General features: G+C 46.1%; 1 protein-coding gene across 1 annotated transcript; it reads left to right on the top strand.

Moving 5' to 3' along the window:
- The first annotated feature begins 213 nt into the window (after positions 1-213).
- LOC146199079 (regucalcin-like) lies at positions 214-18187 on the top strand. The gene is made up of 5 exons (XM_084592705.1): positions 214-370; positions 1172-1366; positions 10495-10704; positions 11497-11643; positions 17800-18187. The coding sequence occupies exons 1-5, from the start codon at positions 214-216 to the stop codon at positions 17991-17993; spliced, it is 903 nt and encodes a 300-aa protein (XP_084448831.1). The 3' UTR covers positions 17994-18187.
- The last annotated feature ends 7356 nt before the right edge of the window (positions 18188-25543 follow it).

Here is a 25543-nt window from a genome sequence, read left to right as displayed (position 1 = left end):
GTTCACATACGACGTTAAGGAAAGTGTATTATGGGCTTTCAATATTCTTAATAAGAGACGGCGCTCTCTATCAGCTTATATGGGAAGAAGATGGGGAGATAATATACCTTACTGTGCAGCCAGGCTAGGAAAAGAGCAAAAAAGTGCTGTTTGGTTCGTGAGAACGCATTCTTTCCTCACTGCACGTCCACAGAGAAGTCGGAAGTCTTCGAGATGAAAGTGGAACTGGTCGGCAAGCGCAAAAATCTTCTCGGAGAGGGGCCGCACTGGGACGGTCGCAGTTCTACGTTGCTCCACGTGGACTGCCTCGGGAGGGAGGTGGTACGCTACGACCCCGAACTTCAAACAGAGACAGAGGTCTTCAAGTTTGGTAACTCATCTCTCCTGTCACATTTGCAAGGTGTTTTGCGGGCAGAACTCTGGAATCATATCGTGTCCCCTACTCCTGTGCACGTTGTCGCTTCAGGGCGACAAAGTCGCGCTGCAACACGCTTTCCTGGGCAGGTCGGTCTGATATTTGTGCCGGTACACATACAGCAGAATAGTATATAAACAGAAGGAGAATGCAGCAATGGAAATCAATTTCTGTAACTATGCACTACGCAGCAGAGCTATTATGACCATTATGAGGAAGAGAAAGCAGCGGTAGCGCAAAGAACAGCGTAAACGGATAGATTCCGGCTTTGAGTTACTTTGACTGGAAGGTTAACATAAATTCATTTGCAATTTAGTCTTCCTAGATAACTGAAAAAAAAAACCTGAAAACCTGAAAATATTTCATGGATTATATTAAATCACAAGGTCATCAATTGTCTTCGTTGCCGTCAATGCCCGTGGTCGTGCGCGTACAGCAACTCCATTTATGTAACTGTTTACTGGGGGAATTTTGCTGCTCACCTTAATAATCCAAGGAACTTGGTAGATATGTTGTAGACCTTAAGCGAAAATAGGATCCATTAATTCAAAATAAAGTAATCTGAATTCTTCGGTGCTCGAAGAGCTCTACTTGTAAAGTTTATTCGCATAAGCGCTGTAGGTTATCAAAATGTGTTACCGAAACGTCTGTTGCCAGTCAGCAAATCAAATGGAAATGATGCGTATGTAAGCGGGGCCGTCAATTTTGATTCAGCGTCATTGTACTGACTCTGATTTCCACGTCCACGTCCCACAGAGGGCGATATAGGAAACGCCATACCGTACGTCGAAAACAACCGCTTGCTGACACTGTGTATGGAACGCGGCATACACCGGCTTGACATGAACACACGAGAGAAACAGCTGCTGGTTGAAGTGCAGGACCCTGAATCTACGGTGCAGACTCGCTTCAACGACGGAAAGTGCGACGCCTTAGGACGCCTGTGGACAGGTGAGTGATCCATCTCATCCTGCCTTGTTAAGCGATAACATTAATGTCTTTTTTTCTACAAACGTTCAGCGTATCAACGTTGAGAACGAGGCATCACAACCATGTCTCATGCAGCTATTTTGCTGGTGACACGCCCGGACACTGATTGGTAGGGGTTCGTGCAATGTAACCAATATTACATGGTCGAACAAGCATGAGCTTCAAATGGGGCAGTTCTTTTCAAATAAGAGCGCGAACGGGGAGCCGACCCTCCCCCCCCCCCCTCCACCTCCAGCACCCTTGCATTGACTATAGACCATGCAGGCACAATCGTGCGGCTTCGTTATAGGATGGTTTTATAAGTATGTCGGGTGACCTTGCACACAATGAGTTAGATCGCGACTGTCTGCTAATTTAGAGTGCTTAGAATATACTGGCTAGTATGCCGGCCACCGCCTGCCGGGTTGTAACGCGAGCGAACAATTCCAGCGGCCGCCGCGAGGAGCGCTGAAAACAGGGTAGGTGCGGGTCACGCTGTCCATAGGATTTCCTCGCTTTCGCGACGTCAACAACAGCAATGCTGCATTGTTGCTTTCATCAAATATTAACAGCGCACATCTTTCACTAGAACCACTAAATACAAGCTTCAAAGTCAGTTTTCAGTACAGAGCAGAAGTGAGGTATTTAATGATTGACGCTTGCGAAAGCTTCTACAGATTTAGCGCGACACAGAGCTCGGAAATCTCGGGATATCAAGAGGACTTTGCATTCTAGCAACAATGTTAGCATAGGCATTTTATTGATATGTTATTTTTGAAGGTGTTTGTTTGTAACAAGGTGAAAGTATTCAGTTGCATTTGCTCGTATTATGAGTTCTTTCTGTGCCCTCTACATTTCATGACAAGTAACACGTACCGTCTTTGCCAAAAGTAACCAGGTTGTATGTTTTGCTTCGCGCTTGTATTATGAAGCCAATATCAATCTCCGGAGAATCACAACTTGTTAAGAAGTGAGTACATGAGTTCGCCTTTACTTTGAACCAATTTACAGCTTCAGAAGTGGGGCGAATCCTTTTTCCATTCATTTAATCATTTATTCATCCTTCATCTCATACCCTACTGATGCCCTGAGGCAATAAATATCGATTAAACAAAAAGAGTGGGGCGAATTCTCTACTATCCTACTGAGAAGCGGAACACGCAGCCTGGTTAATTTTGGCAAATATGATATGTGATGTGTTATTGATATCGCCACCAAGCATTGCAAGGTGGCGCCTCACTGAACGAATAAGGATGAAGAACAGCTGGTGGCGCTTACGCGTATGTGGTGCTTCCAACGTTCCCCCCTAGGCTAAATCTCATGGATTATAGTTTTTTTTTCGAAACATTTGCCACACGACATAAGTTGAGAAAGGGGGAATGGAATGCAGGAGAAAGGAAGTTCTGTGCATTTGTCTCTGACCCCCTGGTCACGGAGTACGTGACATTCTGGCAGAGGTGCCGGGTTAGATATTAGCTGTTATATTTAGCTCTGGTTAAGCCTGGATGCGAGCAAAAGCTTCTGTTTCCTGGCTACGCCTGTGACCGAACTTATGATTAAACACAGAATATGAAGTGTGCTTAATTTGCGAGTTCTTTAAGGTAAAAATTATCGGGGACACTTGAGCTCCGCTTTTAAGGGCATGACGCGATAGCATAGGCTACCAGCCCACATACAAAGCACCGCTTTAACTAAGCCGTACGAACTTCCCTGCGTTGCCTAGGGGTAACGTGAATGCAAGGGTCCTGGCAGGCTTACTCTTACATAACTTTTCCATGTGAAACCATATATGCCCGACTTCGCAGCTCCTGCCAGACATAATGTCTGCATCCCGACGTCCAAGTATTGCTAGGGGATGTCAGCTGCCAACTACCGCCTGCCGACTCCATGCTCCTGATTCTGGCCCGGTAGCCTTTCCTAATTGCTTATATAAATATTTAATTGACCTTTGACCTATCACATAGTCAACCAGAGTTGCATCTATGGACTGCATAATTTTGCTCTAAGGCGTGACCTTCAAGTTCCTAAAGGACAAATCGACACTGACGCTGAAGGCACTGGCTGGCTAGCGCAGTTAACCTTCAGCTTCAAAAACAGCCGTCAACAGGCATTTAGGAGCCTTCTCTCGCCTGCAGATACTCACCCACTATCTAAGCCGGAAGCCTACACCAGTCCCATCTGTGTGGAAGTTCTGTAGCGTCAGGCTTCCCCTTCACTACAGCCTATTGTCGTGTTGTCGTGCCATCAATAGTCGCCATTCCCTTGGTACATCCAATGCAGAAATACGATGATCGCTCTCCACCCCGACGGAAAGCCGACGTTTGGCGCTCGTCTGACTACCGCCGGCTCTCGTTCACTGCGATGAACCGGGCCACCTGTATCGTTATTGCTCGTACCGCTAGCTCAGTCTTCAGGGCATCAGCATCGACTCCCCTCCTGCTCGGTATTGACAACCACCGCGGATTATTGAAGAGTATCTGGCGGATCCTCATCAGGATCCTCATCAGCAGCGTTCAGTATCCCCTCCACAACGTCAGTACCGCTTTTCGTCGCCAGCGCGCTCTTCTCCATCCACGTACGGCTCGTCGCGAGCGAAGCAGGGCCGCTCGTCTAACCCTCGCCGGAAAAACATGAAAGAAGTGACCTTCGGAGAGAGGTTGCTGGTAGCCGCTGCGTAAAATCTCCCGTCGCCGCCGCATCAGTCCGATCGAGAACGGCTGTTACCATCGCCTGAGGAAGACAATCGCATTTGTTTGGACGTGCCTGTTATTGTAGACAGTCAAACCAATGTCAGTGCATTAGTGGACACCGGTGATGACAATTCAATTTTGAGTGGCCGCATGGCGACTACCACAACTGAAGAAAAATTATACTGCTTGGCCAGGTTCGTACCTCCGAACCGCCGGTGGTTATATGAATATATCGAAGGGAATGTGCACGGCTCACGCGCAGATTAATGAATGCACGTTTGTCATCAGTTGTGTCGTTTTGGGGGACTGCTTCCGTGACCTTATATTTGGCATTGACTTTCCGCGGCAGTATGGCGCAGTTATTCACTTGCGGAGTAGTGTCGTCATGTGTTCGATGCGCCACAGTTTCAGTCCACGCAATGCTGCTGTTCGCATGTCCGTCGAGAGCGTCTGATTGACGCCCGAAGTAGTGGTCTGATTGAAGTTACCTGTGATGACCTGCGCGCCGGCTGCAATACCAGAGGCAAACCATTCACTCCTGCTAGCTATAGATATCTGCACTGCTCTCAACTTACTGTCGCTTCACAATGGCTGGACTGCTCTTCTTGTCACCTATTTTTCTAATGAGCGCAAGCACTTGTACACAGTAACTGCTATTGCTCTTGCCGACCCTATTCCCGACGCTCCGGTTCTTTTTGCATTCTTGGCAGTCACAACAATCCCTTGAAAACGTCGCCATCAGCTGCCTGTCGTTCCTATGCTTATCCCTATTTATCCCTATGCTTCTTGCTTCAAGGAACGTCAAATGCCCATCACACAGCACCGCATCATTACCTATTGCTAGGCTCGGCCTATAAGACAGCCTTATGTGTCTGCCAAAGAACACGAACTGATACAAGCACAAGGTCAGGAGATGCTTTATGATGGTGTTGTGCAACTTTCCCAAAGTCCGTGGTCATCACCAGTCGTCCTATTAAAAAAGGACGTCACCTTTCAGTTCTGTATCGACCACCATAAATTTAAGTGTGAAAAAAGATGCCTACCAGTTGCCGTGCATCGATGACCCAATGGAAGGATTGAGACGCGCTAAGTATTTTATAGCGAGAGTTACACTATGCCAGCCAATTCGTCTCTTTGCCGTGATCGCACTTTCATTGTGGTCGCACTGACCTTGAGCCGATGCCTAGCAATTACTAGAAGCAGTAGAAGAGGAGGTCGTGGGGTGTGGTAGCTGGCAGCTGACATGACCGACCACTAACGGGACGTAGGGCTTTCTGACAATACGTTTGGGAAGAGCTGTCACCTCGGGCCTCTCCTTTCATATGGGACGGTGATATTACATTCAGCCTGTCAAAACCTTTGTATTCACGTTATTACTAGGACCCCAGGGACGCTCATACGGCTAGGTTAAAGCGGGCCTTTCTATGTTGGCTGATATATTGTGCTATCGCGTCCTCACGAAGGTGGGAGTGAAAACAAAGATAAAAAGGGGGCGTAGTGGAAGGCTTCGGACCACCGCGCAACAGACGCTTTCGCCTCAGCGCATTTCAAGGTCGAAAGGGCCCCCTATGACATAAATAAAGCTGAAACCATAGAGTAAACTAATACGCGCCACGTCTTTTGCTTTCAAGCCGAACCTAAGCGTAACCATGCAGATAGCTCTCGCGTAACTCCAGGTTTAACGACAAGCTGGGCCACAGCTAATTTTTTCATCTGTGTGTTTGAAAAACGGCTATTGGCAAACTGAAGTGAACGAAAGACAGCGCGAAAAACAGCATTTGTCACTCCCAATTGCATATATAAATTCTAAGTGCTCTCATTCGATTGGGCTATTCCCCAGCTACATTCCAAAGGAGGATGGACATCGTCCTCACAGACCTCAAGTGGTAGAGCTGTCTTGTGTACTTGAATGACGTCGACATTTGTTTTTTCAGAAATGTTTCAACACGTCTATCTCCTTCGAGCTGTCCTTGACGCCCTCTGTTCTCGAAAGCTCTATCTGAAGCTCCAAAACTGCAACTTCGGGTGTACAGAACTCATGTTTCTTGGTCAAGTTCTGAGAACGGACGGGGGGCGGCCAGACCCCGATAAGACTGCTGACGTTGCACGGTTTCATATTACATCTAACAAGAAAGCTGTTCAGCGCTTTCTTTGTCTTTGCGTATATTATCAACGGTTTACTGCGGACGTGTTTGAGATTGCATAACCGCTGACACGTCTCATGAGGAAGGATACCTTCTAGTGTGGAATTCTGAGCAGCAGATGGCCTTCTCTTTGCTTCGCGGATGCCTACAAACCTTTCCTGTTCTGACGCACTTTCATGATGAGGCTGACAGAGAGGGGCACACTGACGCCAGCAGCATCGGTCTTGGGGTGGTCTTTATTCAGTATGAAGATGAGATTAGAGAGTAAGAGTGATGCTAGCCGCAGTCTTTCTCCTGCCGAAACGAATTACTCAACGTCAGAAAGGGAATGCATTGCGGTCGTGTGGGCCATCGTAAAGGTTCGTCCTTACGTTCACGGCCGCTTGTTTAAAGTCGTCTGAGACCATCATGTTTATGCTGGTTGGATAATCTGTGGTACCTATCTGCACGACGTGCACGCTGGAGTCTATTACTTCAAGAGTTCGACATTGCTGTCGTTTGTAAGTCAGGCCACAAACACGAAGACGCCGACACGCTCTCGCGCGTCGTTAGGCGACAAGCCAATTACAGTTAGGCGACAACAAGTCAACAGATAACCGCAGACCAACATCTGGCAAGTCGGCATCGTCCCTTCGCCAGAGATTTCAAGAGCAAGATGCTCACCTGCCTCAAAGATCTATTGTAGTGTACGTGGAGGCAAGCGTACAAGGCTGTGAAGCAAAAACAGCAATCTACTGTCCGTTGAGACCAAGTGTGAATCAGATATCTACGTTTAAACTTTCGGAACAACATGCATCTTTCTGCGCTGAGCTCGTGGCCATTCAGGAGGCGCTCTACTCCGTGGCCACCACTACTATGCTCCCTATGGCCCAAGTTGTCATCCGCACTGACGCACTTCAAGGGGTACCTTTACTCCGACGTATCAGCCGTTTCCCAAGATTATGTCAGGAGATTCAACAGCTAGCGGCACGCATCCCGCAGTCAGTACGTATTGAGTGGGTCCCACGGGACCTTCTGCCTTCGCAAAGTCAAGCTGATTTAGCGACGCGCCTCGTGACCCAAGATTCATTATTACTATGGCTCCTTGATGTGGACGACACTACCCTCCTTTTATCATGAACGGAACACCTTCGGCGCAGCACATGTGCTGTTATCCCTCCGTGTGCTGTATCCTCCCCCGCGGTCTCACCCGTGCAGAGGAGGTAGTGCTTAGGAGTATCAGGGTCGGGGTTGCCCTCACATCAGCTGTCACTCAGACGTGGTCTTACTTCCGATACTTATATCCCCGCCCAGGGTGTCCGATATGTAGAGACCCTCGTAGAGAGTCAAATATATTGGCGAGACCAGACAAAGAATGTGTCCGGGGTTTAGGTCCATAAATTTGGTGACTCCGAACTTCGTGTCTGCGTTTTTTACTCCTGCTCTGCGGTTCCATCAACTGCTTCGCTAGGCCTAACAGCGCCCGGAGCTCGAGACCTCGTCTACCTTCGATTGTGTAAGTCATGACCACGGATTTCCTTACTCATGTACCGTCTCCGTTGCCTCATACGGCATCACCTTATGCGTCCGCAGTCTCCGCTCTCAATCACCCTGTCTTCTGGTCATCGGACTCCGAACTTTGGTTCCTCACCATTGAGGCCTTGTTCCGCCGACACCGCATCTCTTCGCAGGTGACCATGTTCGACCACGTCATTGGTGCGCTCATGCCTACTACTGCCGCGATTGTTCGCGACGTCCTGCACCCTCCGCCTGGCGATCGCCTTTACAATAATATTCGGGCGACGCTGATTCAGTGAACTCCTAAACGAAACCGCGTCGTCTGCAGCAGCTCCTTACCTCAGAAGAGCTGACGTTTGGCACTAATCTTCGTGTCCCTGGCGAGCTCTTAGAGCCTTCTCCACCCACGCCTGCTGATGTCACAGATTACGCATGCCGTCTACGTAGCGCTATGAGTACTATCGTGCCACCGTGACAGCGCCCCTATTCTCATCTCATCCACGTCCCCCCTAACCCCCCTCTCCCAACCTTAAGAGGTGCACTCGCGTCTTTGTGCGCCACGACGCCGCACGTCCACCCTTACGGCCACATCCGATGGTCCGTTCCATGTGCTCTGGCGTGCTCTTAAGCACTTTATACTGCGCATTAACGGCGTAGGATGACACAATATCCGTTGATCGTCTCAAACCTGTCCACCTTGAGTCGGACGTCATCGCCAACTGTGCCCCTGCAATCCCTCTCGATCGTACTATTTCACGCCATGTACGATTCGCAACCACACCGTAGGCTTTTCGCCATTCGCCTTCGCTGCTGGCTTCTTCGCTAGATGGGGGGGGGAGGGGGTGTGGCATGCCATCGTGGTCCCGCCGCAGAAGGTGAGAGTCTCAGCATGCCTGCCAAGCACGCGCAGTTCGTTCTTCGTGGCAGCAGAACTGAATGCCGACGGTTCGCTGTCCCGTTCCCGCTTGGCTCAGCGGGTCTTGTTAAATAAATTTGTGGACGCCCGACGACGAGTGTGTCTGTGGTTGATCTCCACAGGTTCAACGTAACTATGGTCATGTTCCACAATGGGCTCGCGATGTGTGGTGCGCAGCAGCAACGCTATAGCTTTCGCATTTCTCCAGTGTAGGTTCAGCAATCCTTTCGGAACTTTTTCGTTTTCTTCAATTAATCAAGTTATACACTTTCTGATCACCTCCACTCGGCTGTTCGGATATGTTTAAACACGTCAACGTCGGATATTTTCCGGCTCATTTACGTCAAAACAGGTTACTTCAGGTTTTATGACGACACATAATGACGTCAGATACCGGCGTCGAATTAACTACTTCACTGTCCCGACATCGTCATATGTCATGTGGCCAGAACTGAGGTGTGACGTGTCCGGAAGTGAGGTATCACGTGATCACATTGGACGTCGCCATTACTCCGGCTGGTTATAACGAAGTTTGATTGATTTAATCGGCTATAATTAACTAATTATTCTACATGCAGCAAATGTTTTCTTGGCGACATTTTTTTATCATATATCATCTATAACTATTCGCGTGTACACGTCTCCCCTCAATTTGACGCTATCCTGCCGATAAAATTCTGGTGACAAGCTCCTTAGAATATCCAATTTATGCTTTCGCAATACAAACGAGCGGGTGCATGCATGCAGAAAACGTGCCCACGTAACGCGCGAACGAACCGCTGCAATCTCCACGAAACAGTTTAAAGCACCGAATGACTCATACCTGCAAGCACCGACACAGACAACAAACGCATCCCCTCGGTGAACACAAAAGACGAGTTTAACACTTAACCGAGAAAGTCAGGCTGTCTCCTCCCGACAAGCAGCGCCCTCTGCCGCCATCCGTTGGCTTTCGTTGCAAATGGTTTCACCTGCTCCCATAGAGCAGCGTGAACGCTCGTCAAACTAGCCAGTATATTCTAGTCAATAAAGCTAATTGTTACGTGCGGGAATAAGACAGGCAAAAATAATGAAGGTAGGGATTACGCGAGCAGCGAAGTTTGTGCACTAAATAAAAAATGTCCTCAAGGGCACAGTAGCTGAGAGTGATTCGCATTGTCCCATCATGCCCTTAACTGTGGAGCTTAAGTGTCCTCTAATTTTAATTGTGTAACCTACAAGCCTCATTACGCGAAACTACGTCTTTCGTCTGGTACAAGAAAAACTGGCGTCTTCACAAAGACAGCCGACGCTGAAGGGGGAACGAGAGAGTCGAAAAGGAGGGATTTAGGATGACAGGCATCAGCACGCTCAATTCCAGGAAGGGGGTACACAGGTGGAGCACTGCATGGGGTTGCTAGTGTAGGGAGAACAGGCTGTCGGCGGGGTCCCACAATACATCTGCCATGCCAACCAACTGCATAACGTTTGTAAAACTGAACCACAATATCCAGCAATCTTACCGCTTAGCCTGAGAACAGTCAGCTTCGATGAAGACATCGGTGACCTGAAAGTGGGGCGCTTGACCTGTCGCCATTGTTACCTTCCTATCTCTCAACGCAGCTTAGGTTTCAGGTCACAGTACATCTGGGGAACGTTTTCCCTTAACAACACATTTTATAGAAGCCGTCGCAGTAGAAGTATCGTGATTGGCATCAGATTCAGCCCGTTACATCCTTAATGTAAAGACCAACCTAGTCGCCAACCTAGTCATCTAGTCGCTGTTTGTTTTCTATACGTGGTTCCCAGAATATGCCTGAGAACGGGCACGACTGCCGCAGAAATGATGCAGTAGAACTGTGAACTGTTTTGTTGAGTCTGCAGGAACAATGCCATCGACGGGGGTGCAGAATCTGATACCCAAGAAAAATAACTTTTGGTCCTACTCCAATGGACGATTGAAGCACAAGCTCAAAGGGGTGACCCTATCTAACGGAATAACCTGGACGGGTGACAACAGGATCATGTTCTACAATTACACGATACCCAGGAAAATCTATGCCTTTGATTTCGACCTCACCGCCGGAGAAATCGGTGAGTGAATCGACGAGATACTTTGAAGATAGCAGGAGGCGTTGTAGTGCGAGTGACAATGTCTTTGATTTAACATGGCTGATTTTGCCAGTTAGCGCAATCATACAGCAGCGCTGTGCCGTGCAGAAGGCACTGTTCGCCATTGTGTGATTGCTGCTTTTATATGAAATCGGAAAAATCGGTACGCGACTTTAGAGTAGAGATAGTGTAAAAGGCTTTATATGAGGGAGTGTGTCGATGCCATATCTCTGTTCTCACCAAGTGCAGAAGGCAAAGAGAGGAGAGGAGTAGTGAACATATAAGGAAAAAGAATACAATGTGAACAGAATAGTAACCAGAATAGGAAATGTAATTATTCTGAAACAGTTTTCTAAGTGCTTTGGAGATACTTGCCTTATCTTGAGTATATAACCCAGAAAGAGGACCCAAATTATTGGTGAGGCGCAGGCGCATGATGCAGGATTGTGACCCTCAATACACTGTAAAAGTGCGGGGCTTGTTACACTCGAATCTGTGTAACATTTAGCATGAAACTGCCATTTAAGCTAGCGTTGCGCATGGAAAGGCCTTTACGGGAGCGGATCAGCCGATCCTGTCTCTTTTTCAGCTGGGTAACAGCTGCAGCTCGAGGCCACGATAGAATTTTTGTGGTAATCTTTCGAATTTTCGATTTATTTATTTATTTGCGAATATACTGCAGGCCCCGTTTGGCCCTAGCAGGACGGACAATAAAAGAAATATTTGAACATGATCAACCTTTAAACACAGCCTATTTTTCTTGGGAAATCGCAGGCAACCACCGAGTCCTGGTGGATTTCGATAACACTCCCGGCTACCAAGATCTGGGCTATCCGGATGGCATGACAATGGACGTCAACGATAAGCTGTGGATGGCCTGCTTCGAAGGCTTTGCCGTGGTACAAATTGATCCGGAAACAGGTCGGTTCATTGCGCGTTTTCACTGATGTGCTAGCTGTGGAAACAGAGGTAAAATAAGGACTTCGTACTCAATTTCTTCTCAGCATTTATATTGTCTGGACCCCAAAAGCCATGCATAGAGACGAATGACCATGTAGACGTGCAGGGGTGTGCATAAACGCGCACACCCCTGCACAGCGACATGAACCTGAACAGCCACCTCGATTGCATGAAGAATAGATAAATAATGCTATAGTTTTTATTTTTCTATAATAATGTTTCGGTTGCAACAACTCTGACGTCACAGAGTACTTGATGTAACATCAGGCATGTAATAAATGTGTGGCCGCGAGTGAGCAGTAACTTTTCTGCACTTTTCTTTTAAGACTTGCGGGACCTCATGCCCTCTGTGACGAAGCTATGGTCCATTGGTTGAAATTGCGGCCAAAAAGACATGAGAAAAAAATTCTATTCTACATTAGCTGGCGGAGCTGCATTCCATGCTGTGACGCTTGTCTAAAAACTTCTTCGCGATAATAATAAAAAACACGCATAATAATTGGGCATGTGTACTCATCTAAACCATTTTGTTAGGTGGCTGTGACCTGTAATCGTAAGTTCAGTTATATCTCTGCTTAACAAATCATGCTCATCTACATTCGTTGTGAGCCCTGGGTGCAATCCGGGTGCGTCATTGTGGGATGTACTGATAGACTTTCGGCTGCTTAAAATATGAATGATTCGTGTCTTGGAAAAAAAAAAGTGTACCCTTTCTTGGCACCAAAAGCTTTTGTAAGCATGAAATTCATTCAACAAAAAGCTTAACGTCTTATTTAGTACCACGCAAAGATAGTTGCATCCACCCTCTTGTCTCAGTTAGTATAATTGATTTCTGAATGCACCCAAGTATCTGCCAGCTTTGGTTTTTTGGGGTAGGCAGATGCGCATAATCTTCTTAGCTGCAATCGCGGCCAGGGAGAGTTTTTCCCAACCTTTTCCCAGCTGCATAGCATGCTCGTTTTTTTTTTTTTTTCCAGCGCTTTGGTTTGCTTTACACACCGTTGACTGAACCGGTCAGACTGCTGCGATCAGAAATGGAAATGCCGAAAATGGAGCTAGAAAATATGGTTCAAACCAATTCTAATTTTAAATATGATGACTGAACTCGGCCTGCCACAAATATTTGGGAAAGTATTAAAGTTACGCTCTGAATGCAGCCCTGCCATCATGAGCAACACAATCAAGCCAGTGATCTTGCATACATATTCGTACCAAGTGTCGGCCTAGTTTTTGAGGGCTCACCACGTAAGGTGGCAGAACGAGATAACAAAGACAAAGAAAGGAAGCTTCAGCTGTTTAAATTCCTGATTTATGCATTCTACGCTCTAGTTTTCTCCCGCTACCTACAGTCTCTCGCAGTTGGCGTGCAGGCCTATACAGGACGGCCATGATTATGTTCCACATATGCAACTCTTCTTTTGTTGCCCTATTGCCCTCATAAAGGCATAGGTAATAATAACAGCAATTCTCCACCGCCCTTAAAGCTTATAAATTTCCATCATGTGGCGGATGTTTCAGATTAATATTATGATTGACCGGATTAATAGAGATGATTGAAAGTGAGATTAAGTGCAATGTTGCTGCAAGTAGCACACACCAGCATTACGGGTACCGAGGTATAACAGAGACGTTGCTCTGCCTATTTCTAATATTTTTGTCTGTTGAAAAACGTTTTTACCTGCCAAGGTTCTGCACCTAGATTTTTTTTCATCCATATTGCTCCCCTTCTTAGAGACTTTACTGCGTTAGTCATGTGAACACCAAATCGCGCCTGAGTTTGAATCTACAAGCTCTTTCTTCGGTCCAACAACGCCATGAGTGGACTCTAAGTAGTAGTGTGTGGTTTTATTAAAATAATCAGACAAAAAAAATGGAAAGGATTTGTTCCACACGACATCGTTTTTTTTTAACAAAATAGAAGGCTCGTGTAGGTTGACACATAATAAACAGCTGCATAGGCAATCCGTAAACAATTGAGCTTCATGGAATTCCTGCGAACTATAGTTGATTCCTAAGAGTGCTATTGCCGGACTCGAGGAAGCAGGAAGACAGGAAAGCAAAGAAGTTTGCTTGGTGCCACAAATTGTGCGCACGTGCCTGTACCAGCGCCATTTCTAGATGACACTGCCTGTACTCGCATTGAAATCACATCATGGGATCTCTTTCTTGCTGCTTACAGATTTTCATTTCAAAACCTGAGAGATATGACGGCGCGGTGTGCAAACTTGCACTGCACTCTATTTCTAACATCTTGTCCGCTATACAAAATATAATAGTGAGACGCATAATTAGTTAGAATAGCTAATTAATACTACTACCAATAATAATAATTGGTTCACAGGAAAGGAAAGGCGCAGTATATGTGACAAGGACTGCGGAGACCCGAGCCGCACTGTAACGGAAGGTAGGAAGGTGGGAGTGAAAGCGAAAAGAGAGAAATGGGTGCCGTAGGGTAGGGCTCCGCAGTAATTTCGACCACCTAGGGATCTTTAATGACACGGACGCCGCTTCATTTCGCCTTAATCGAAGCGCAGCTGTCGGTGATCGGGATCGAACAAATGTACTGCGGCACAGTAGTAGGGAGTCTTGCCACTGCACTACCGCGCCGGGGCTAATTAATAATCTTATTTTTTATTCCTTTTGTTCATTTCAAGGACCAATATTATATCGCGAAATTAAAGGCCGCCAACGTCGATGGTGAGCAGTTTTTTTAAACTAGTCAATCAAAAACGTAGTTTGAAGTACCGAATTCCAAAAATGCGCAATTTAACCGTTTTAAGTGATTTCTTGGCTCGCATAATTTTAAAATACTGTGACTTGTATTTTAACCCGGCCCAGTGAAAGATTCCGATCGGGAGAGGTAAGCCGACAGTGCTGGCGCCAGCGGCGTACGAGAGAGCCCCGATTCATCGAAAAGGTTTGAGGTCACACGTGTAGCGGCGGGTTTGAAGGTTAATAGGTTGGTTAATAGTTTTATTCGCCACAACACCCTTAAATGATTCGGGCAATAAGGCGCGCTGTATCGGCCAGGTAACTTCGACCGTCGATGGTCAATTACCAGGCACTGGCACAGCCTCTGCACGGGCGCCTTGCTTTTAGCCTCCACTGAAGAGGTGGCGCCACGGCTGGGATGGAGCCTGCGTCCTTGAAATCATCAGCCGAGCTGTAAAACCGATCAGCTGTCGCGGCAGTATATTAAAAAAAACTGCTAAAGTGTTACACAAATTGGGATTGTATGGTCGCAACATGACTCAAGTGACATTAGGACATGTATCTGTAAGTGAATGAATACTGCTAAAAGGAAACAGAGTGAGATGAGATTCATAACCGGGATTCCTGAATCCCGAGCTAAACAGTATACCCCAAGGCCACACAGTCACATCCGCAATACACGGTTAAGGCCAAACCTAATATTTTGGTATTGTGTGAAGTGGTATCTGAAGAATGTAATCTAACGATTTATCTACGAGGCAAAATAGAGGGAGAAGCATTTTAATGACACCTGGAGAAAAGGAGAGAATAGTTAGGGAGTAGAGATTAAAGAAGCAGTAGCTAGAGTACATGTTTCCGAGGAGCTAGTGTATGCGAACGACAAACCGCAAGAGGAACTTATGACTTGGCCATTCACGTGGTTGTGCCATTTACTTGAAGGTGAAGCTTAAGTGCTCTGCCAGTATTTCTATGTGTCAAATGCAGATGCCGTTTTTTATTTGATGATGTAGAAGTTAATATGATTACGGCGGCAATGCCACCTTAACAAACGCCATTTAGAGAAAGTCCATTCCTAAAAAGCAAACTCAGCCAGCTTTCGAATGCCTAGTTTTGACACTCGATGAATCGGACTACGTTACGAAATCAGGCCATTTCAAAAATTGGGCGCTCATTCGATACTGACGACTTTCAATTTGGAAAAACATTGTCGTCTTTAAAAATAATAATAATGATGATGTTTATAAGGCGAACGAGTTCATTAGTCATCTAATCATTCCATTTTATTGTGGACATAAAGTCCACGTTGGTCCATAATCCAACAGAGGATACCTCACCAACATATCCACCACTAGGTTTGAAATTGAAATTTCTGTACACTTAAAAGGATCACCCAAAAGAGGTATCGTAACTCGGAGTGAAACAAAGCCTTCCATGCGGCTATGCTACTGAAGACACGACAGGGAGACCTGCGGCTTTTGTCGTTCTCATAAAGTTCTCATATCGTTCTCATATCGTTTGTGTGCAGCTTTAACTACTTTAAGCGAGAATCAACAGCAATGCAGCATTCAAACGTTTCGAGTTCACGAAGTGATGACTGTAGCCCTTGATTTGTGCGCGTGCGCATCCTTTCAAGCTGTGATGGGGTCGTACTTTCGCGAATATTACGACCTATTCCGCATCTGAAAGTGTATAATTGAATTAGAAATGGCGCAAAAGCAAAGAGTAGCGGTCAGCTATTTTCTCATACTGAGGGTGTTGATCGTTACCTGGTTTGTGCCACTTTTTCTTACTTATTTTTAAAATAGAAAAAGTCACATAAGTGCTGCGGTGATCGGCCAAAGCCTAGGCACAGACATCTCAGCCTCGCTACAGCGGCAATATGTGCACTTTCATCGCGAAAACTGTTTAGCGATAAAAAAAAAATTACCCACGATTTCGTTATTTCCTACTGCCAAAATTGAACGCAGCTCACCACCAGTTTCACCTTTTCGATAAATTGAGGCAAAGATTTCTAGCAAGACACGTATGTACAATTACAGACGTTAATGTTCACACGAATGCCTTCAAAAAACACTTCACTAAGAGTTCTTGGCTGTCATGAAATAACCTTTGTGGTCGGACAAATGAAGAGAGCAATTGATTTATCGGGAGGTTGCTGGAAACAGCGCGTGGGCCCATACGAACGTTGCACTACGAACAGATAGCAGCGACTGACTGATGCCGCTGATACCGCTAGCGAGTGAGAACGGGATGCACGCACCGTGATCCGCTGATACCGAGCCGGCGTTTCGGCAACCGGAGAGCACCCTTACCGCCATGCAGGAAGAGGGGGGACCTCCTTTCGCTGCTAGCGCTGCTTCCGGACACCCCCCCCCCCCCCCCCTTCCTTTCCTCGTGTTCTCCGGTTTCTGTGCGCTCTCGTGCCCCCATCGTTCGCCGCTGAGTGCACCTCCCCCTTTTCCTGCGAGGCTCCGGTTGCCGAAGCGCCGGCTCGAATTTGGGGGAAAAAGGGGGGCGGAGCTTGTTACGAGGCCGACGCGGCCGATGCCAACGACAACGCGAAATCCAGGAACGGGCGCCCAAGAGCGGCGCTCTAAAAAAGCGCTTTCTACTTACCAAAGAGCCTGGGTTCCACCAGAAAAGCTGCGGTCCTAAGTAAGGGCCCCGCTCTTTAGGTCATGACCACTTTTTTTTTTACTATCGTGTAATATGTATCGCGCGCATCACAATTATCAGTCGCATTATCGTTTTCGTAGGGTGGATGAAGTTTTTTGTGCGATACATGAGGTTTTCAAATTCCATTGAAGATTGTCTCGACTGTCTCTAAAACAATACTTGGGGAACCGTCGCCATTGGTTTGGTTTGGTAAAACTTTATTTCCCGCAGTAGGGGTGCTGAAGGACACTCGGCTAGGCGCCAGGTGTAGAGGGCAGCTCCCACGTCGGCACAGAGAGCCCGAAGCTCTGCGCCGATGGGCGGGCCTCCATGCTTCAGCATTTATTGTGCATACAGTAGGTAATTAAGAGACTGATTTTATATGGTTGGACTGGAGGCTATTTTATGCCACGGGAGGGGGAGAGGTGTCCCGAATAGAATTACTGATGTTATTATTTTGAAGACCTTCCTCGAAAACATAAATGACAAAGGCGTTCTCCAGGTAAATCGATCCTTCTCTTTCATCCCCGCTCTGGACAGTGAAAGTGCCGCTTTCTAGTTAAAAAAAGTTTTGACCACAGATTTAAATTAGATATGGAGTCTGCGACCTTCCTTAAGCAAGTTTTTGCAGCTGTACCTGTAAGAAAACTCCAAATCGACTACTGATTAACAATGCGGTCGGGTCCAGGACATTAGCACAGTGTATGTATGTTTTCTTCCGCCATGTTTCATGTTTCTGTGTCATTGTAGCCAAGATCCTGACCAAGATCGACTTTCCTGCCAAGTACACGACATCGTGCTGCTTTGGGGGCAAGAACTATGAGACGCTCTACGTCACTTCTGGCAGCTTCCGACCGGACGCCACGAGGCCCGAAGACGGCCGCCTCTTCAAAGTGACTCACCTTGGTGTAAAGGGCAAGGCAGCGTACGAATTCGGTGGCTGATACGATAGCTTCAGAACACGAATGTGGCCAGTGGCCGCCCCACGTTTTCCTTCGAAGTACTTCATTTCTTTTCCGGTTGCGGTCCTACAGCAGGCAGACTTCGCAGCTTGCGTTCGGGTGCAGAACACAGGTTTTAAACGGTGGAAGCCAATAAACATGTTACTCGTATATTCTCACCCAAGGACAACACAAGAATAATAAAAGATTCTTCACACCATAAAATACGTTGAGATGCATACAATGTTCGCAAAGTTCAGTTTGGAGATTTAAGAAAGTACAATGACCATTTTATGTGGGATACGCGGACGCAAAATGTAAGAAAAATTATCCTTGCGGACTCTTCCAGCGTCCGCATACGCCTCGCAGTCGGGAGTTACCGGGTTCGATCTCCGCTGCCACCAGGTGCCGCATTTACAATTGGCAGAAGATTTAACCAGGGCTAGTACGCGGCTCTTTTGGGTCGAAATGCTTAGGAAAGGGCATCGTACCAAACGTTTCAAAAGCACTGCAGAATCTGTAGTGCAGAAATGCGAAACTCCGTACGTTGCTGCTGCACATTGTACATCACGCGCCCCTAGTCGAATACAACCAGCGCTCAGATGAACGCATCTAAGTTCAGCGCCATTATCTCACTGGTTTACCGGGCCTAGAAAGGCACAGTATAGGTCACGAAATCTCGCTGACACATCTCGCGGAGAAACCTTGTGACACGAAGAGATTTTCACACTGAGCCTAGAAAAGCTTTCAACTTTATAATTGGCTCACTTTTTCACGTAATGGGACTTTAACAAAGCGAAAGAAGCTTCATAACGTCGGCAAGCTAACATCGAAAGTTAGCAAAGACCTCTCCGAAAGGAGGTACTAGCTGTCTTTTGTTAACGCCATGGAACGCCAAATTTTGCGCAAGCGACTTTCTAACAGTGGTCCTGCCGTCAAAGAGCGCGCACCTATTCTTATATGTGCCCCGAATCAACTTATCGCTGGATCGTATCTTCCGACCCTAAGACGTTGATGTGTTACACGTACCAGCGAAAAAATTCCCGAGAGTCCTGGTCAACATGAAAGCCAGCGATGCAGAAGAAACACTCCCTAATGCAAAATACAATGTGTCATGCGGAGATTGTGATCATGAGTATGAGGGTGAAAACGAAACCTTTTCACTTTGCACAGAGGCTGAAACAGCAGCTAAATTACGTTAAAAACAATAAAGTTTGGCCTAATTTATAGGCAGACAATTCTGAAATCAGGAAGCATAACATAGACTAGAGCAGCGAACGAGTTTGGAAATTTGAAAACAATCTTCGTCACCGTCGCTATCTGGAATTTCTAACTATTCAAAACAATCATCATCATCATCATCAGCCTGATTATACCCACTGCAGGGCGAAGGCCTCTCCCATATTTCTCCACTTAACCCGGTTCTGTGCTAGCTGCATCCACTTGACCCCTGCGAACTTCTTAATCTCATCCGCCCACCTAACTTTCTGCCGCCCTGGCAAAACTGACCCTGTCAAAACAATCGATAACGCTCTTATTCGCACTCACGATGCGCTTCCTGTAGCTTACGCTTCTTTCCTTTGCGACATAATTTCAAGTATAAATAGGCTGCTTTCTGGTCTTTCGCTCATTGTGAACAGGGCTCCAGTGCCAGAGTCGAAGTTCCGTAGATCTTCTTTTCTTATTCTGCGATTTGTCTTTCCTCTATGTACATCTCCCAACAGATAGGCTCCCGTCAACACCCAGAGATGTCTGTGGTTCTTCGATTACCCGTTGATTACTTCCTCGTGGGACAGGAGGCTTTATAAATCAATATGTGAGGCCAAGTATGAACACAGCTGCCCGTACAGTGGAGTGTTGTGTATTAGACTTAACCATCTGAGGTTCTCGGTTGAACTACTGTGGTGTGTGCAGCAAGGTGTCTGATGCATCGCGAACTGTAAAGACATTGCAGCAGAAAAGGGTTTAGGACGGTACTTTCTATGCACGTTCTTAGTAAATTTGTGAGAACCATCGAAGGATAATCTGTCCAGATGTCCTTGAATTGTTACTGAAATAGACATATATGCATCGAATGATTACGAGATCATCGTAATTGTCCAAAAAAAAACGCAATCTTGGTCCCGCAACGAATGTATCAAACTGCTGCAATGGGTCGTAATAAATATTGGAAAAATTTGGCTTCAACGTTTCATAGGGTGCATTTTATGCTTCCACTAACAAGTGCCAGGGACATCTTGTGCAAAGAAAATATTATTGGCAGCATACAAGTAATACTACCTCGATACATGAGCTGAGCAGCACACTTTGGAAGTCCACCCTGTCCTAATGAATTCCGGTCTGCGCTGAGTGTTGATTTAGCGCATATTCATGTGCAGAGTAGGCAGCACCACTCAGCGTAGTTGAAGGAAGGGTATCCCTTCTGCTCTCGAGTTTGGTATTTCTTTGCCCTTGCCCTACTGTCTACACTTTCTCGAATGTGGCTGTGTGTACGCGCGCTAGTCTGGACAAAGCGCCTTTTATGACTGTAGTCTGGATTGCAGATAAGCTTTCAATATTATGCTCTCCTGCTTGACATTCATGATAAATCACAACAAATTTCACACTACTTTCTGATTACGCTGCCGGTTGCGTCAAGTTGCAAGTGATATGTATCGTTGCTATGATAGAGATATGGCTTGAAGATAGGACTGCGTGACCAAGTGTCCTTCCACCGCTAGTCCCATTTCCCCCGTGTTTAGATATCGAGCTGTGATCACATCTATATTTCTGAATTCCTGGGCATATTTCGCTTGCTTTCGTACTTTACCGACACTTTGCATGATGTAGAGAAATGTTGCAAATTGATTTAGGTCCGTTGTTTGTTTGTTTTAATTTTCATGACCGCTGCCACCCTCAAGGTTTACTGTTTTTCCAAATCGCGATGCGCCCCGTGAGACTTTCAATGGAGTCTACAAACGCACTCTCAACACACAAGCGTCATCACACAGCGGGAAAAACGCATTATGGCACTAGAACGTGAAAAGCTGTTGCGGATGCAGAACATATGTATCAGAGAGCTGCAAAGCGATGAACTTTTCTTTTTGTTTTTTTGTTTTTTTTTAATAGGGACAGCTCAGACAAGCTAACAATAAAATGAGCTACGGCCATAACATCCGGAAACAAGAGCACTACCTTCGTTTAGCGTGGTCGCTCCAGGACATTCAAGTGTTTTTTTTTTTCAAGCTGGCTAAAGGAATAACAATAAGGAAAAGGTGTCTATTCAAATCTGGCTCGAGCTAATCAGGCCACCGAGGTCGCTTCTAAATTGCTAAGTACTTTTGCATAGAATAATATATTTAACTCTTGATAGGCATTTCAGGGAATATGGTTGGTTGGTTGGTTTGTGGGGTTTAACGTCCCAAAGCGACTCAGGCTATGAGAGACGCCGTAGTGGAGGACTCTGGAAATTTCGACCACCTGGGGTTCTTTAACGTGTACTGACAACGCACAGCACACGGCTCCCTTGCTTTTCGCCTCCACCGAAAAGCGGCCGCCGAGGCCGGGATTCGATCCCGTGTCCTTGGGAACAGTAGGCGAGCGCCGTAACCACTGCGCTACCCCAGCGGGGATTTCAGCGATTATTTATTCTTGCTTGTAGTTAGTGGGCAGGATCCTGCGTTAGAAAGTAGCGGAATTTGCACAGGCTAGTGCTTCTCTGATCAGTTTTGTTTAGAAGGGGGAACGATATTTTCTTCTGTCAAGTTTGTAATGCAGGAATATCTCTTGAGTACTTCCTAGGTTCTCGAAATCCCTCTGGCAGTGATTCCCAGCTAGCATATCTTCGGGCAGACGCATTGGCGCCGTAATGTTCTTCTAGCTGGTCTTGTACCGGATTGAATATGATGTATGCGTCTCGGGGATATAGCGCGCTGTGGTTCGGCGAAGTATTTCAAGTACTTTCTGAAACTTGCTTCCCTCTGGTGGTTGCTGCATGCAGACTATGAGTAAGTGAAGATGATGGCACACGTTTTGCACATCGAGAGAACAAAGGCGATTGCAGCCTGTTCCATCTGCGTCATTGTAATGTCTTGGATAATTTATGGAGTATTCTTTCTGTTGTAGTGGAATTCACAACGCTAATGGAGCGGACTCATCTTCCCGGGTATCCGACGTTCATCAATGTACGTGCTTCCCGTAGGTCTTATTTTGAGCGGTTTACTAAGGTATCGAAGCAACACGTCCCTTACCATTCTTACAGATTCGAGAGAAGCGTGCCGTAACTACATGAACGGCCGCGTAGGTCGTGCCGCGCTCAGGCTCCTCCAGAGCGCGACCCCATCAAAAGTCACACACAACATCTACTAGGTGCCAAGACACACCGACATAGCGGGGAACGAACGCGCCGATGAGGTAGCTCGAGGGTACGCGAGCCGAGCTGCCTCCCAATCGGACGATCTACCCGAGCGAGTCGGCCCTACGTACTCATTCTGAACTACTATAAAGGAGTACGGATCCGCTATCCGCCGCCTCATCGGGATCTAAAATAACAAGAGGCAGTTTACTGGCGAAGACTGCAGACAGGAACATTCTCTAACCTGCATATCCTAAGAAAAATGTACCCGTCACAATATCGGGACACCTGCTCATGGTGTGGTAGCAAACCTTCGTTATACTACATCACGTGGCATGTAGAAATAACGATAGCTTTCGCAAAGACCCGAATGCAGAACAGTGGGAGAGCCGGCTCTCCAGCGGCAATCTGGATTGCCAACTAGGTCTGATCCAGCACGCCCAGCGAGCAGCGAAGCTTAGCGGAGCCCTGCAATAGGGGCACCGACCCTGTGAGAAGAAGGAAGATGGACCTCTTCTGCTACTAGCACAGGACCTTCTATGAGAAATTAACGTATTTCCTACCCTATCCTACGGTTTACTAAGTAGAGCCCGAATTCTTGCTTGGCCCGGACTTTGTGGTATCTGGAATGGATATTTCGCCAAATGGGGCTACGCTGATATATGAGCAGATTTTGTCAGGGATGCACTTCGTGGTGCGTTTTGGTTCTGCATGCTATCTCTGTATCCCGGTTCTGGTGAGTTGCAGACCCACTTTCTGTTCGTTTTAAGCTTTCCAAGTGGTCCATTTTCGATGCCTCGGCAAGCTCTTTCTACGTGTTGTGAAAATCCAGATGGAGGAGGTGCTGAGTGGACGCTCGTTTGTATACTTCAGTGGCAATTTTCGATTACTTTGTGGATAAGAGTGTTGTTTTTTTCAAGATCTGCTTTTTTATGTTCAGTTATGTTGTTCCATATCTTATGCGGCTTATGATGAGAGCCTGGATAAGGCTGAAAGTATGTTGTTCTTTCATATCGTGTGTTCTACTGGCTACGTGGCGTTTCAGGTTTTCCACTTTATTAACAGCAGCCAGAAGTTTCGGGAGCGTTGCGGACCCTGAGCCATCTTTTAGGATTTTTAAGCCACGAATGCGGAGGGAGTCGACTTCAGAGTTTGTGCTGGCCTCAAGAAATATCTCTCTAGAGATCGGGCTTTAAGAACCATCAGCGCCAATTTCAAGTTGTTCGAACTATCGATAGCTTGATAGAGGGCGTCTTGTTGACGCCCTGAGCAGCCACCTCGCACCCAAAATGTTATATCTTTAACGCATAAGGCGTAGGGCATGCCGTAGCCGTCTAATTTATCAAGAGTCTTCCGGAGTTTCAGTATAGCAAGAATAAAAAAGGCAGGCGAAGAGGATAAAACTTCTTGACCTCCGTGAACAACATATGCCGTAATGAATGATGACTAAACGCTGTAGGGTAAGCAAACCATGATTTACATAAGCAGTGCGCAGAATCGTCGAGAAAAAACAGCAAGTGTACGCACTCTTCAAAAATAGTCCATCAGAAGAAAGCAAGAATAAATTGAAGTAATTTACAAGAGATACTAATACCTCAATAAAAAGACCGAATTCACCAGCTTTCAATCCTTTTAACTGCGTGTCCGAGATCCCCGTGAGGATTTTCGGCAGTAAAAAGATATAAATTATGGGTTGTCCATCCCGGACATAATCTCATAAGGCAAAATGCTTTGAGGCGTTTTTTAGTTCAGTCTTTTTCTGCTGTGGAATGCAGTAGAGCTGCTGTTTCTTGTGAAGAATTGACGTGTGTTTTACCGATTGTGGACGCTGTGCTAATTTGATCAACGTGGCATTGAATGGCTTTTACAACGTTTGAGTGTCGCCAGTGCCACCGACCTCGACGGTTTACCTAAATTTCTACTTTCATCTTGTGCATTATCACCGTTAAGGTACTTGTAGAATATTTTCAGTAAGTCATTATAAGATGGATTAATGCTTGAAGAGTGTAATCGTGCGAATGTTGGGTCTACATATCAATCGGGTACAAAAATATTGTTTCAGGTTATCGACCAGTGTTCTTAACAAGTGTTTTTGAAATGTTATGGAGCATGTTAACTGCATTTCTATTATGAACCTTCTTATTTTGCATTCTTGAATAAACTCTTAGCAGTTTGATTTTAGCAGCTGTTACTCGTGTGCTGCTCAGCTCACTAAATTTGTTTGAGTTCACAAGCACACAGCATAAGGGATGTTCTATATATTGTATCTTCCTGGACTTTGAAAGAAGCATTTGACATAGTGTCACGCCATTTATTATAACAAATATTATCATGGTGCAAGATAAACTGGAATGTTATTAAATGACTAAAATGCTACTCTAGTATTAGGGGTGAAAGGGTTGTTGTTAATGGGCATCAGTCTAATGAAGTGGATGTGAGGTCAGGGGTGCCCCAAGAATCCATCCTGAGGCCGTTACCATTTATTATTTCTATAAATGATATCTTTACTACAATTTTTTCAGCATGCATCTTTTAGCGAACGGTTATGTGCTCTACCAAGTTATTAAAAATTGATAGACTATGAAATATTACAGCATGACCTGGCGAAGTAGCCGAATGATGTGAAAGGTAGAGTGGGAAACGGAACCTATAAATTCTGTACATATGTGTTTCACTGAAAAAAGACTCCTTTGCTGTTTTTAAATCTTGGGCGAATTCGATACATTGTAGAGAACACAATAGTTGCCTAACGTCCCAATTTTGATTAAAATAACAACATTACCTAAATAATAAATAGAGAAAGATTTGTTGCTAACAACCTAACACTTCATTCCCGTTTTTAAGGTTGAAAATAGACATTTTTTCAGCGCGTTGCTTCTAGAGAATTTGCGATTTTTTAGTAGTTAAACAAGTTGAGCCTACTCTTGCAGAACGGGTATGGGTATATAGGCAACCCAAGCTCATGTTTTGCCGCGAGACAGCAGCGCCGCATTCGGGGCATAGTAGCGAAATGTGAAACGACGGGATGTCGCCAAAGGAGACGCTCCGCTAGCTTCCTGTACAGTCTTCGTCAAAAGTGTAAAGTCCAAGGGGTCTGGTTCTGAGTCTTTTCGTGTGGCTTGTGATGGACCTCCAGTGTTTCATTATACCTTAATGGTAAGAAGATTGTTTGCCCTACTCACTCCAATGGGAAGGACCTCCACTAATGCTAAATCAACGC

This window comes from Amblyomma maculatum, chromosome 2 (assembly GCF_055883805.1).
Source record: "Amblyomma maculatum isolate TAMU_Amacu chromosome 2, ASM5588380v1, whole genome shotgun sequence".
NCBI classification, from domain to species: domain Eukaryota; kingdom Metazoa; phylum Arthropoda; class Arachnida; order Ixodida; family Ixodidae; genus Amblyomma; species Amblyomma maculatum.
This window is presented reverse-complemented; position numbering and strand designations above follow the sequence as displayed.

Bases quoted from the DNA above. Each gene is read 5' to 3' on its own strand.
- LOC146199079 (XM_084592705.1), top strand. From the start codon at position 214: ATGAAAGTGGAACTGGTCGGCAAGCGCAAAAATCTTCTCGGAGAGGGG. The intron at 10,705-11,496 runs GTGAGTGAATCG...GGGAAATCGCAG, and splicing joins CCTCACCGCCGGAGAAATCG to GCAACCACCGAGTCCTGGTG. The intron at 11,644-17,799 runs GTCGGTTCATTG...GTGTCATTGTAG, and splicing joins ACAAATTGATCCGGAAACAG to CCAAGATCCTGACCAAGATC.